Raw genomic sequence first — 14,741 nt, forward strand, 5'->3', positions numbered from 1 at the left:
TCTATCCCTCTCTATCATCAGTGCAGTGATGCAAAACCAACAGGTTTACATTCCACAGGTGACCTCTCTGCAGAGTCATTCTGCGTCTCACAGTTTCTGTCCGAGCTCGAGAAAGCACCTGGCTGCCCGGCACTCCGACTGACCCACAGTGCCTCTGGAACCTGATGTGTTGCCCTGACAACGGGCCAAATAGCCACCCATCTTGTGTGGCAGGCGCAGGCCTCGCCGGGGCTTCTTCGTGATAGTTGTTTTCCTCTCCTTCTCCCCCCTTTCATTCTCTGACAGTCTTTATCGTTTCATCTAAGTGGATTTGTGAGCTGGATTTGTTGACAGAAGAGAGGTAGTTATGCAAAGAGGAGGTCTGTTATTATATGTGAGTTTTAGTGCACTATACAGCTCAGATTTTTCTTCATGTTGATGGTGTGACAAGTTGTCCACTGAAACCCAGTGCTTAATAAACCTGTTTGGAGAATGTACTGTACAATACAAACAATAAAAGATATGTGATATTTCTCCCTGGAGTTTTCTCTTGAGAAATCCTTCTTTCACTGTCTGTGTTTGTTTCTTTCTCACACACACACGCGGGAGAGACTGTGATCATATATCATAAATGTAATATCAGCCTCCATCTTCAGGAAAAAGAAGTGACCCTCTCCACTTGCTTTTGACTTTGAGCGTGGTTTGATGGATCTACAGTGAAGACCTCAAACACACCACGCACTGATAACCTGCTCGCCCCCTCCCATCATCATCAGTGCGGCCTGTCACTGCAAATTGATAAGTTGTTCACTGCCCTGCTTCGTCAACAACACAGTAAATGGTTCACTCCATGTGATCACAGCAGATGAAGATGTATGATGATGAAGACGGCACCCAAGTGAAACTGTGATTTTTCATATATGGGGCCGTGTGTCATCTTCTCTGGGCTCATTCACGTCTTTTTCTCTGAATAAGAAACTGACTCGTGTTGACTTTGAGGACAAACTTTGACTGCTTTTATTGTTTTCGGTGCTACAGAGCTCATGGTGGAGGACGGTAATCCTGCGTTTCTCATGGTAAAAATGCATGGAATTCGGCAAATGACACGTCTTGGATGGCAATACAACGATGGCTGCCGCCGCGTAAAGGCTAAATACTGTAGCTACAAACACTGAATAAACATGAGCTTGTACATTAAGAGCGATAGTTCCTGTCTTGTCTCATTTCATCAGCTGACCTCAAACACAAACACACACACACACCGATAAGAGACTGTCCCTGAATGAAAAGTCTGGATGTTGTTCTTTTTGCAGTTCCACACAGTCCGCTCCATCACTGCGTGTGCCGGTGAGCACGTGGGCTCATGGTCTGTGGAATTTGCATTTGATAATCTTCTTGAAAGCATTTTGGAAGTCTTTGTTGAAGTAGGCATATATGATGGGGTTGAGGAGAGAGTTCGAGTAGCCCAGCCAGTTGATGACTGCGCCCAGCCACTCGGGCATGTAGCAGCTCTCCGCGCAGAAAGGCAGCACCAGCGCTACGATGAAGAAAGGCAGCCAGCAGAAGATGAACGTCCCCATGATGATCCCCAGCGTCTTCACCGTCTTGCGCTCCCGGGCCAGCGCGATCTTCCTCTTCGCCCCCGAGTTCTTCTCGTTCATGTGCTCGTAGCCCTGCGAGGACTGCGGGGTGTTGGGCAGAGGCAGGTGCGTCTTGGAGTTGCTCAGAACTTCTATGATCTCCAGTGACTCGCCCTCCTCCCCGTGCTTCACTGCGCCGTTTACGCACGGAGAGCTGGTTTTGGACTCGTCGCCTCGCTTCCAGCCCTTTCCCCCGGCCTCCCCGTTGGTTCTCTTGTGGAAGATCGCCGGGGACACGGTTAAGCACTTGTCTTTAGTTTTCTCAGGTTTCTTGACCGTCTTTCGAATTCGAAACCGGGCAGCTTTGAATATTCGCCCGTACAGGACCAACATGAGGATAAGGGGGATGTAAAAAGCCCCGAACGTGGAATAGATGGTGTAGCCCGGGTCCTGGCTGATGATGCAGGCGTCAGGGGTTGCTCTGTCTGCGGCACTTCTCCAGCCTAACATAGGCGGAATAGAGATGGAGAAACCAACTAACCAAGTCACACTAATCAAGAGCGCAGCTCGCCTCGGTGTCCGCTTGTTTACATAGTCAATGGGGTCAGTTATGGCCCAGAACCTGTCCAAGGCAATTGCGCACAGATGCAGGATGGATGATGTGCAGCACAGTACATCCAGTGAGATGAATAAATCACAGATATCCTGTCCTAGTGTCCATTTGTTCAAAACCTGATAGAGGGCTGCCATAGGCAGAACCAGAACCGACACCATTAGGTCTGTCACGGCCAGGGACCCGATCAGATAGTTGGCCACATTCTGGAGCGATCTCTCCAGGTAGATGGCTGCCACGACGCACGCATTGCCAAATATGGAGCAGAGGATGAGGGACCCCAGGAGCAGGGAGGTGATAATCTGGTAACTCAGGTCCAGGTCAGGCAGAGATCCGAACCCGGTGCCATTCTCACCCTCGTCCCAGTCCGCCACCACGTCCATCCCGTGAGGGGACCCGCCGGTCGCGTTGCTCCCGTTGCTGCTTGTTGTTATAAAATCCATAGTGCGACCACACTCGGAGCGCAACTTTCCCAGAGCAGTGTGTGTGGGGGGGAGGGGAGGGGGGGACACGCAGCTGGACAGATGTGCCGGACACAGCCAGTCAGCCCCTCAAACTGCTGCTGCGTCTGCTCTCTCTTTTCCCGGGGTCCATTGGAGTTACCGAGTTCGTGCCGTCGTTCTCAGGACGCATGACGCAGGCGTGTTTGTGAGTGTGTGTGATGGGGGGTTGTGTGTGTGTGTGCGTGTGTGTGTGTGGAGCCCGTGAGTGTTGACAGCAGGTTTGCGCTCACTGTTACTGCGAATCATATGAGCTTAGTGGCGGCGTGAATTCATTTATAGCAGCAGCTCTGGGTACGTCAGACCCCGAGGAGGTCGCCCTGGAGTTTCGTGCTTGTGCCCCGCTTGTTGCTCAGTTCTTCACCGCAGACAGCCGAGGAGGAAGCCGAGCTCTCCTCTCCCTCCTTTCCCTTTGGACTCACTTATAGCTATAGCATTTCGTGGATGGCTTTTTAAAAGGGTAGGTGTCAGCCAGGACGAATATTTATAAACTTATTTCATAACAGCATACAAGTAGTAATAACTTGATCTTTCATCACTTCAAATTAACTCCTCGTTGAATTCAACTTGATGTGAAAAATATGTTTTTCAGTTGGAAACGTTGCTCAAGAGGAACTCAAGACACGAGTTCGGTCAGGCTGCTGGTTCACAAACTTCTGTATTTGTAACCGGGAAACTGGGAGAAAGGTAAAATGGGTAAAACAGTGTTGAGAGTGAAAGCTGGTTTCAGGACCAGGGACAGCGCCATGTCAGTAGAGAGAGGAAAGCTGCTGCCATCTGCCGTCCACAGCGGGTACTGCACCAAATCATGGCTTCTGATCTCACGACTGCGGGCTCATTCTGAAGTGAGACACTGTGGGAAGGTTGAGGCAACCGGGAGGGGGCTGGGCTGCGGCTGAGGGGGAAATGGTGGGATGATGGAAGAGTGGGGGAGAAGCTGTGTGTGTGAGAGAGAGAGAGCGCAATTATTAAAAACAATAATTGCTATTGCTGCATATTATATTGTGAGCACAGCAGTGAGAAATAAAACCAGTGATGAAATTGTGCCTTCAGATGGATGGATGGAATGGATTGTACGTTATATGATAGTAAACTTCCACTCAAAGCACTTTACACTGAGGAAAAAATCACCCATCCACATGCACATTCATACAGCGCTGCTATATATAGTGGCTCTCTATTATACATCTCATTCACACACTGCCAGGACGCCCATCTGAGGCAATTTGAGGTTTTGTGTCTTGCGTAAGGACAACTCAACGTGCAGAGGCGAGAAGCTCGGGATCGAACTGCTGACCCTTTGAGCCACCTCTTAGGGGGTGGGGAGCTCTGTCATTTGAAGGAGAACAATGTAATTCAGAATTTAAAGGGGAAAGTGAAATTAAAAGGGGGATTTAAATGAAAACAAAAAGCTGAAACATTAATGCTCATCACAGTGTGTTTGTTTGCAGGGCAGTAACGTTTGCTCTCTGCATGACTGAATTAGCCTGGTCCGTGGTAATGATTGAAATATTAGGATTCAACATCACTATACACAAAAATATATATATTGTGTGGCATAATTTCTCGTTTTCCAACTGCCCCTCGGATCCTCTGATGAAGCTTTGGTGGTTGACCCAAATCTCAGGTTGGCTGAGGGTCCCCTCACCTAGGACTTCAAGTTGCTAAATATATTTCTGGACAGAGATATTGATATTAATAGATATAGATTAATAATCTAATATTAATCAATCAATTTAAGGGATCTTTTGTAATTAGTTTTATTAGTTTTCATAATGTATATAATTTCTAGTCGTATTGATTTAAACTGCCATCTCTATTTGTCACTTAATTAATCCATAGTGTCTCATAAGGTTTTATGTTCCCCATTTCTTGATGATAAAACGTGCTGAAGGTTTTTTTTAGTTTGTCTTTTGGCACTCGTCAGAGGAGAAAGACAGAAAAGATAGATAGAGTACTTTATTCATCCCCGAAGGGAAATTAAGTAGATCCTAGGCCAGAAACAAAGTACATGAGTGATATTTTTATGATTAATTTGAATACTTATCACTTCTTATTGGGTGAAAGAGGTGACAGTAATTCATTGTAATAACTACTTGCATGACTTGTATTTTCATCTTAGTACCACTGCTGGTGAAAGTCGGATCTCCACATGGGTTAAGCAGGGTCTCTGTCCAAGAGCTCCAGTTTCTTGAGATCCCCGAAAGCTCCAGATCACCGTGTGACAACTGATTTTCAGTTTTAATTTGTGAAATGTCCGTTTGAAAGAGAATTTGAAACGTCAAAATGCAAAATAAGAAGTACTACCTTACATTATCATTGTAAAGCCTTGCTCTATCCTGTAGGACTGTGCCCACAGAGGTGATCATGTGATCACTTTGAACATTTTGTGAACATAATGGATATGTAAATGAGGCTGAACAATTAAACATTGGAATAATCAGAGGTTGGACTGGTGACCACCAAAGAACTAAAAATGTAAATGTTTTCCCCTTAACGTTAGTTTCTTCTTCTGATAAAGAATCTTTTGTTCTCGACCCTTAGATTCTATATTTAGAGACAGTAACGCAGCCTGTTGGGGATGAAAAGAGCGATTGAACAAGTTCGACTGACATTTTTCATCTAAAACAGTTTCTCCTTGTCTAGAAGTTTCTTACGTGCAAGTCTGACAAAGACGAGCCAGAAACAAAACACGGACATCAAGTGAAGGAAAATTTATTATATTTATATGACAACTTCACACACACACAAACACCCACACACATATACACACTCTCCCTGTGCTCTGTTTATCGAGTGGAGAATGAAAAAAGCTGACACCATGGTATGGATGTGATCAAAAAAAGGTGGCTCTGGCTTTTTCATCTTATTTTGTGTGTTCAGTGGTTGCATAGAGATGTGTTTTCTATAGGTCACACAGGACAATAGTGAGGCCGGGAACTGTGCAACTATTGTAATGCGGCTCACCAGAGGGACTTTGTCTCTGTCAACAGTGTGGAATGTCCCAGGGGGCTAACGGGGCCAGGACGGACCAGGCCAGAGGGCTTCACCCTGCACCTCCTCTGCATTGGAACAGTCCGTCGAACTCTGGAAAAAAGAGCTGCACTCTTTACGTCCAGAAGAAGTTGGAGGCAGAAATAAGACTGAAGGAAGGATGGCAGGGTAAAGACCATGCTAGCTGGTTGAAGTCAGACACGCTCTGCTGGTGCCTGAGGGGGCTGCAAGGCCAACGCCATGAGCTGCCATGCGGGGGCCTCTGGTGTGAATGGATCAAGCAGAGGTGGAAGTCAAGGAACTGAGGACGCCAGTGAAGAAAGAGAAACGTACACCTCCTGTTTAAAGACAGTGAGACCTTGTCTGAGGAGTGCAGATCCAGCAGGAGAGGGGAGGTCGGGCGGTGGGGAGCATCTGACGAGACCTGCCCTGCCGGGGAGGAAATCCCACAGAAAGACCTGCAGAGAGGACGGCAGAGGACGATGGAGAGAGGACAACCAAGAAACTGAGGAGGAGAGACACCGTGTTGGACATGTAGAAGGAAGGGACAGAGGAAAACAAAGGCAGAGGAAGACTGAGAGAACTGAGACGCATGGAGATGGAGGAACAGGAAGCACTGGAAGTTCATCCAGCTGTAATTCTTTGGAAGCGAGAGAAGGATCACACAACTTCCAGAGAGGACACACATGTCTCAGACCTCCCAGTATTGCCTGCTCCCAGACCACCCCCATCAATTTAAATGCCCAATCTCATCGGCCCACAATGAGAGCCGGGTCTTCTTCTCTCCCTCAGCCTCCCATCCAATCCAGAACCACACCTCTGTCTCCTCAGAGGCGACCTGCAGGAGCCTGGCACCGCCACCAACTTAGTTCATCCAGGGAGCCAGATCCTTTCTGGGTGGGGGTCAGAACGGGGCCAGCAACTGGGAGATCATCGCAGAGCCGTCATAGCACAGAGTTAGGAGAAGAGGAGGAGGGTGAAGAAGAGGAGGAGGAGGAGGAGGTGGAAGATGGCGAGGAAGAAGGCAGCGGTGTGATGGATGTGATGAGTCAGGCCGTGACCCCGGCAGTGGTGCCGCCCTGTGTTCCGTTTGGAGAGAGGAGGATGATTAAAAGAGAGAAAAACAGGATTAAGTGTCTGAGGAGGAGGCAGAGGAGGAGGGAGAGGTGGAGACAGAGTCAACTGGAGAGCAGACAGGTGAATGACGCAATTAACAGCCTTCTTATTACGACTATCTGCTGAAGGGTTTGTTTACCAAATGTTTTGCCAGTCAGGAACTACAGCAGATGTGATTAAATGACTGAATTATAAAACAATTCTCCCTTTTCTCAATTGATACAATAATCAAAGCAAATCCTATGTGATTTTGATGTGGCCACTGAAAACCTGGGAGATGAAGGGTCAAACATTTACTGCAGAATGACAAACGATTAACATTCATCAAATCAAAGGTTCTTCTTGTCATGTGCAGCATTTATCAGCACCAGAGTTCACACAGAAGAAGAAAACACCATTTGGTTGTTGACTTTAGGGAACAAGTGGACACAGCAAAGTGAAGTATTTCAAATGATGCTGTGAGATTTATATAGTCGACCACCTACCTAACTCATCCACTTAAAGGTCTGTTTGCCTTTTAGGGATGGAAGGCTAATGCAGAAAAGAAAGTATCAGCTGCCTGTGTGTGTGTGTGTACATAACAAAAAGTACAAAAATCTACTTCTGCTACTTCTCACTGTATTTATACTTTACAGCATGAGTGTAGCTACTGGACACATTTATATATGTGTGTATGTGTGTGTCTGACTCAGCGGCCCTATCAGCACCAGGCTCATCTCAACAGCCATTGTCTGTGAGGTTTAAAGTGGGGTCACATCTGAATTAGTTGCACGATGAGGCTTGGGCAGAGAGCCCTTCACAACCGACAGACAAAAGAGCAGACTCCGTTCTGATTGGCTGCTGCAGATCTGCAGTCGTGTCGGCGGGTTGAATTTATTCTAACTGCCGTATCACAGACGGCTGAACAGAATTAGCTGCTTTGACACTGAGAATATCCATTTCTTAACTCTGCGTCCCCTCCTGCTGATTGTTTTTTATTTTAAGCTGAGATCTTCCTCTTTCTGGCTCACTGGAGGTGGTGTGTTGACGTTCAGCCACGATGTGGTTATATACATCTCACATGATCTAACAAATAGAATTGTGTCAGTTGTCTCACGAAGAATCCACCCTGAGGAAAATGTATCTATTTTTAAATCTGCCCAAACTTACCCAACATTTATTGCACACCTAAACTATAATGGGTTTTCAGTATAACTCCACTGAGCCCTGCAACTATTCTGTTGTTTGTTCTGTCATAGTGCTAACCATTGATGTATTAGCTGCTGATTCAGTGCTGAACCCATATTATCTCAGTTACACGTTGGTGGTAGTCTACCCCCCTGACCATATTTAAATCTGTTAAATCCTGATTTTTATTAGGATCCACACCAAATTGCACTCTCCTGAATATCAGTCTGCCTGATTCATGCATGATTCCCTGGGAAATCAGTGAAAGTATAAAAAAAACACCCTTTCTCACAATGTTAGAGAAAGTTATCGACAAATTCCCGGTTCGGCCCATTTGTCTTTGGATTTGCAACAAAATGAAATGGGTTCATTCTTGGTCTATTTTGAATCTTTCCACCAAGTTTTGAGGAAATCTGTTTTGTAGTTTTTGTATAATTGTGCTGCTGATAAACAAACAGACTAACCAATGACAGAGGTGAAAACAAAAACAACTTTGTGGAGTAAATTAAAGGTCAAATGTAAGAAACTCAAGGTTAGTGTCTTGTTTTATAATGTGTACACAAGCAGAAATGTATAGTAATGTAATTTGTGGTTGAGTCAACACAGGGTTTGTCAGTGTCGCTGGTAGCATGTATTTGAACAACAACAAAAAGAAGCCAGGCTAGCTCCTTGCCTCAGCTGCCAGTCTCTATGCCAAGCTAAGCTAATTGCCCCATCGCCCCATGCAGCTCCACATTTAATGCATTTACAGAAGCTGGTATCGATCTTCTCACCAAACTCTCAGACAACCACTGAGTAGGGGTATTTTTTCCAGTTACTTATTTTTTTAAACTTTGATTTATTCATGAGAGACTGAAATGAGCCCGTCTGCTCATTTATCATTATCAAAGTTTATTGAACTTGCATCGTGTTATCTTTGCTCTGTTACACTTATCGCCTCCTGGGAGGCGATAAGTGTAACAGTCCATCCACAGCACTCCTTCTATCAGCATAGGAGCTCATAGGAGGGCAATTGGCAGGTCAACAGTAGCTGTTCTCATTCATGTCTTTCTGCTTTGTATGGACTCAAACTCTCCGATCACAAAGCCTCACTCAGATGTCAGATATGTACTTTTCAGTTTTGACAAAGAAGATTCTTTATTCGTTCATCTCCCGTCCTAACTTTACTGCTTCCCTCTTACTTTGCCTACTTGGTTTGTGGAAAACCAAGTTTAAGGCCCTGAGTAAAATGTCTTGTTGTGCTTTCTGCAGAGCTTTGCAGGAGGTCAAAGGTCAGAGCAGCAGTTATTACCATCCGTGTTCCCACAGGAAGAGGTTACATCCTGCGTGGTTTGAGACGATTAGTGCTATGTATTAGATGCCGTCGGTCTAATTGCTGTTATAGAGAAGCTGAAATGTGGTTTTAGTTGCAGTAAGTTGTTTATCGGTTGAAGGATTATGATTCCTTTATCTTTATTCACTTTCAATTATTCAGTTTTGTGCAAGAGTGGCTCCTACATGAACCTCCAGCCTGGTCTACTTCTTTTATTCAACTCTTGATTTATTCATTTGATTTATTCATTTCTATTTCTCCATGATGGTGAACAGGTATATTTATCATATATGTAGACATTTTAAAGGTAACCAAGACAAAGCTGCCATGTTACAGTGCATGTAACCAGGGGGGAGCCTCGGAGCCCGTTATAACTTGGGATCCACAGGCTCTGGAGTCTCTCCTGTGTTAATGACACACCTTGGGAGGCAGAGCTGGTGTGACAGGGAACTCCCTGGAGCTCCCCCTGGGTGAGAGAGTGGTAATTACCCTGCACGCACCCCCAGGCTTTCTGAAATCTGGAGCTTCAGACATTGCTCCCCGGGGATCTGCTGACACAGGTCCACGGAAGAATTGGGGGTTCCGTTCCCAATACGGGTTCTGATGCATCCTCTCATGTGGGTTAAAGCTGGGATTTGGAAATGTGAGGCGGAATGTGGATTTTGGTGTAGGAGCACATGGGAGAGACGTCACGATGAAGATACTGAAGAAGAGGAGAGACATTTAAAGGGAAGGGGCTGGCAGATGAATTGTGCTGCATGGAGTAAAAGCTTACTACTTTAAAATAAGAGGCGATTGCCGATGAGCAGTGTAAACAAAATGTTTTCTATCTAACAGAACGGCGTATGGCTGACCTCTGAAAACCTTACGATATCAGTAATAACAATATCCTGAGATATTGCTTCTGTTTCCTGTGAAGTGGATGGAGGTTGAACTTCAGGGTCAGATTGCTCTCTCTGTGTTTGTGCTGTTCAATAAGATGTGAGAAAATGGAGATGGGCACCTCACTCCACTTAACTCACACCTGACACACCCGACGTCTCACACACATTATTCTGCTGTACAGGCAGGTGTTAAAGACATTTACACTCTGATAGGGTCTATCAAAGAGAAAAATACAAAGAACAGAAGAAAAAATAATTTTCAGGTAGATTCACTTGCAACTAGTGCAGTGACATCTTGTAGTGTTAATGTTCCTTAAAACCTTGTGTCTGAATTGTTCTCTGTTATTCTGTAATATGTCTCAGAAGCTCGCTGTATGTAGAAATTATCCTTTTTTAAATCTCTCATTGCACCAGGGGCTTGTGTCAGAGATTAGCTTTAAACTCTGAGGCCAAAAACTGAACTCTGAAAGGTAAACTCGGCTTAATGAACTTTGAGTTTGTGCATGGTGGTTGTCAATAGAGCTTGCATACTCACCTTGGCAACAGGTAGATAAAGTGCAGCGCTTCCCTTTTAATCCAATGAAGCTAGAAACATGAATTATTACAATGCACATTAATCTTAAGCAAAATAAATGGCAGCACTAGTGAAAGATTCCTGAGCAACGGCCTCTCACTCACAGATATCCCATAATATCCCAAATAATATGTGAACTAGGATAGGGACGTTCCATCAGTGCCAACGATCACACCATGAGAAATTATTATTCATTCATCTTAATGAGTCTGAATATTCACTGTTTTTTAGTTTTTTTTATGTATCTGTGCGAGGTTACTGCAGTGTCGTCTGAATGTCTCAGTTTTAAGAAGACAGACCAGATTTTATTCTGGGCTGAGATGCTTGTTTCTTATGTTGATGAATGATTGATCAGAAAAGAGGTCATGTGAGTAAAAAAGAGTAAATGGCCAACAAACTAATGTCCAACCAGGATTTAAATTGTCTTTCAATACGAATGAGCTGCAGTGTGTGTTTGATATCTGTGAGCTTCTCCGGGCTCTTCAGGTGTGGATGGGAAACAGAGAAACTCAGGGTTTGTTGATGAAAACCTGCCTGTGAGCAGGTTGGGTTCACACACTGAGTTAAAGTCTTCTCAGTTCCTGTACTGGAAAATCCTGAGTTTCCCTTATCTCTGGATTAACACACACTTTTCACGTTTGACTAAACCTGCTTTCTAAATCAGACCCCAGGGTCCAAGTAATCACAACCCTGTGCTCAAAATGAAACCTTGGATTTAAATTGAATGGAATTGTGAAGTTGGAGAACAATTTCATTTTTATTATTGTCACATTCTCATCAAATCTCTTATTAAAAACAGAACTTGAATTGTGACACTAATCCAATTTGAATCTCATCCAAAACATGAACAAATGATGACATCAGAACTACATCTACTTGCACGTGAACACATGCATGTGTGAATCAATGCACATAAATATTAATCTGCATTAAGGAGCAGCTCCGCAGTCATGCAAGGAGACATTTGTTCACAAACATGGATGCTTCTCCCCTCTGCACCCAGAGTTCCACAGGAAACCCGTCCAGCAGCAGCAGTGAGGACGAGGAGGACGTGAGTGCCGGGGACAGAGAGGGTTACATCTGCGCTGTGTGTTTGGACGTGTACTTCAGCCCGTACATGTGCCACCCCTGCAGCCACGTCTTCTGTGAACCCTGTCTGAGGACTCTGGCTAAGAGCAGTCCCACCAACACCCCCTGCCCCCTCTGCAGGACCATCATCACGCATGTCTTCTTCCAGAAGGGTGAGCTAAAGGGAAATAAGGACTTACTCTTCCTACTTATGCCTCCCTTCAGTATTCTGAATCGAATAATAGCTGCCAGTAAAATGTCTATTAAAAACGAACCCCACCATGAGTCAGTAACATTACTTTCAGATGAATATAATGTTAGAAAAGACACATAATTACATGTATATTTGCAGCTTGATGACGTGTCAGCTGCATGTGATCAGAGGGCCCAGCTGCACATGTCCCACAGGGAGCACGGTAGACCTTTAGTTCAGCTCCGACCAGATGAGTAACACTGAGAGGACGGTGTCCAACATGAACTCAACATTTCTCTTCACTGCTTTCTGACAGAAACAATAAGCGCTATTTCAGGAAAACATATTATGATGAATTAAGGGAATGCTATACACTGTTTTAATACAACACAATACTGTTATGTTATGTGCACTCTCATGCTGCACACAGATATGCATATTTTATGAGACCTCACGATCACTGCACACTGATTACATGGGACCGAGTCTTATTTGGTCAAGTCCATGAATGAGTAATGAAGTTCTGTGATTCACGGTGACCTACTTCTGGACTTGTGCAGGAGGAGAAAGTGAGCGGCAGGGACTCGGCTGTGGCCATAAAAAGACGCAAGTGGCCGCGGTTACGAGAACTGCAGACACACTGAGGACTCTCGTTGGTGATTAGGTGACAAGGATGGTAGATTGCATTCTTGTTTTGATTACCAAAGCCAAGGTCACACTGAGACAGAACAAGGAGAAAATGAGGGAGTCGAGTGCTGCTTCATCTGCTGCTTCTTTTCTCTTTCTTTCGTTTTGAATACAATGAGTAAATCAAACATTATCTCCCCAGCCTGAGAACAAGAGAAGGCGTGACTGAGCTGCTCTTACGTTTGTCTCTTTGTCTTTCTCACAGAGCTGAACCAAACGGCGAGAACGTTCTTCCCAAAGGAATACCTCTCCAGGAAACAGAATTTTCAGAAAGCGAGTTGTGCCAAGTGGCCTTTACCGAGCTGCAGGAAACTCTTCCGTATCTTCGGAGGCAAGTTTCTAAATACTGTCCCCATGAGACTGTTGTATTACCTGTGTTCAACTCCAGATACCCTTCTATATATTAGTTAAAAAACCTGTGACCTGAAAGAATGACCGCACCCAACAAAACATCAACAGGCACTTATTGTTGTAAAATTAATAAGCCACTCTAACTTGATATTTTATACATTTTAAATCACCCACACATTTTAAGTGCATATAATTTAACCATTTCTCATTGCTCACTGTAAATGTATCAACTTGTAAATATTCCTACTGGATTTTGTTAGATAGATGGGTTTCATGGACTTTCAAGATCTTTAATTATTATCAATATTAATATAATTAATATATTAACAATATCAAATACTCAGATGCAAACAGATAAGTGTGTATTGTCCAGTCCTGATTCACTCAGCTGAGCTGCACCCACCTAAGAAGTGTTTCACTGGACATCCACCCAACCCCAATTAGTTTCAGACTTTTAATTGTAGTTTCTGTAAATATTATTTTTCTGCTTGTTGTTGCTATGCTATTTCTACAGTGACAAATATATAATTGTGATTGGCTAGAATTATCATATTTTAAATTCTGGAGCTGCCTTAGAAAACAAACATGTAATGTGTGTGTGTGATCACAGAAGGTACATTTTTCTTTATTTCATTAGTGCCCAATTTCACTGAAACCTCACTGAGCACATGATTTTGACATCTTTAATAGTAACCTGCCATTCTTTATACTTTTTTTCTCTACTCTTTTCTTGTCAACATTGGAATCAATTGTCACAAACTGACATTAATTCAAAGAGTAAATGAACGTGTAACTATTTCACAGTGTTTCATCACGTTTTTAAGCTGGAATGTAATTTTGAGTTTCCTCATTTGTCGCCCAAACCAGGTTTCCAGCGACAGCCCAGTCCCAACGCCAGGCGGCAGTTCTCCCGTGGAGGAGGCTTTCGTCTGGATGCTCTGGACTTTGAGGACGACTCTGGAGGCTGGCGCTTTGACATGGACATGGTCATCATCTACATCTATTCAGTCAACTGGGTCATCGGCTTCTTCATATTCTGCTTCCTCTGCTACCTCTTCTTCCCTTCTTTTTGACGCTGCTGGAAACAGTGAGATCAGAAAGAGAGAGAGGGAATAGTGAAGACACTCCAGGACGAGGGTAAAGTAAGGTTAAAGGCTATATATGCAGTATGTGTATATGTACAGATTTCGAGCAGGTGGGATGGAGTGGTGGAAGGAAAACAACAGTGTACCAGCTTGTTGTCTCTCATTAATAAATGATTGAAATGGGGAAATGGTGTAGCGGCTGTTTGGGAATGTTCTCTGTTCTCCGTCTCCACATGATGCACAACATGTCCCACAACATGTCCCGTCCCTGTAGACTGTGGAAGTTAATATCACAGCCTCTTAGCTGCAGTGTTTTACTTTACACTCAAATAAAGCTTTTCTTGATTAACAGCACGGCCAAGTGGACTAGACTTTTAGTAAGCACTTTTTGGAGTCAGTAAACAAAATCAAACCAACATTTTGCACTCTGGCGGGATTTTGCACCATTTGTTTTGTTGTTTTATGAACTTTTGTGTTTCAGTTCATCGCCGTACATCACCTCCTTACTACTGGAATATTTTATAATAAATATTATAAATGGCAAATCATCTTCATTTTTGGAAATAATATATCAAAAGTGTTTATTAATAGCTGAGGAGGAGCTAAAAATATACACATATATTCAAATATTTATTATG

The 14,741-nt window shown here is 44.1% G+C and overlaps 2 protein-coding genes across 2 annotated transcripts; one reads left to right on the forward strand and one right to left on the reverse strand.

The window, feature by feature from the left end:
* Positions 1–1,340: 1,340 nt before the first annotated feature.
* On the reverse strand, positions 1,341–2,615 carry htr1aa (5-hydroxytryptamine (serotonin) receptor 1A a). The gene has a single exon (XM_061072119.1). It carries the CDS (start codon positions 2,613–2,615, stop codon positions 1,341–1,343), a length of 1,275 nt encoding a protein of 424 aa, XP_060928102.1.
* A 4,086-nt stretch (positions 2,616–6,701) lies between these two features.
* Positions 6,702–14,091, forward strand: rnf180a (ring finger protein 180a). Its single transcript, XM_061071900.1, has 4 exons — positions 6,702–6,863; positions 11,723–11,960; positions 12,873–12,998; positions 13,886–14,091. The coding sequence occupies exons 1-4, from the start codon at positions 6,702–6,704 to the stop codon at positions 14,089–14,091; spliced, it is 732 nt and encodes a 243-aa protein (XP_060927883.1).
* The last annotated feature ends 650 nt before the right edge of the window (positions 14,092–14,741 follow it).

The sequence above is a fragment of the Limanda limanda genome, chromosome 5 (genome assembly GCF_963576545.1).
Source record: "Limanda limanda chromosome 5, fLimLim1.1, whole genome shotgun sequence".
NCBI lineage: Eukaryota > Metazoa > Chordata > Actinopteri > Pleuronectiformes > Pleuronectidae > Limanda > Limanda limanda.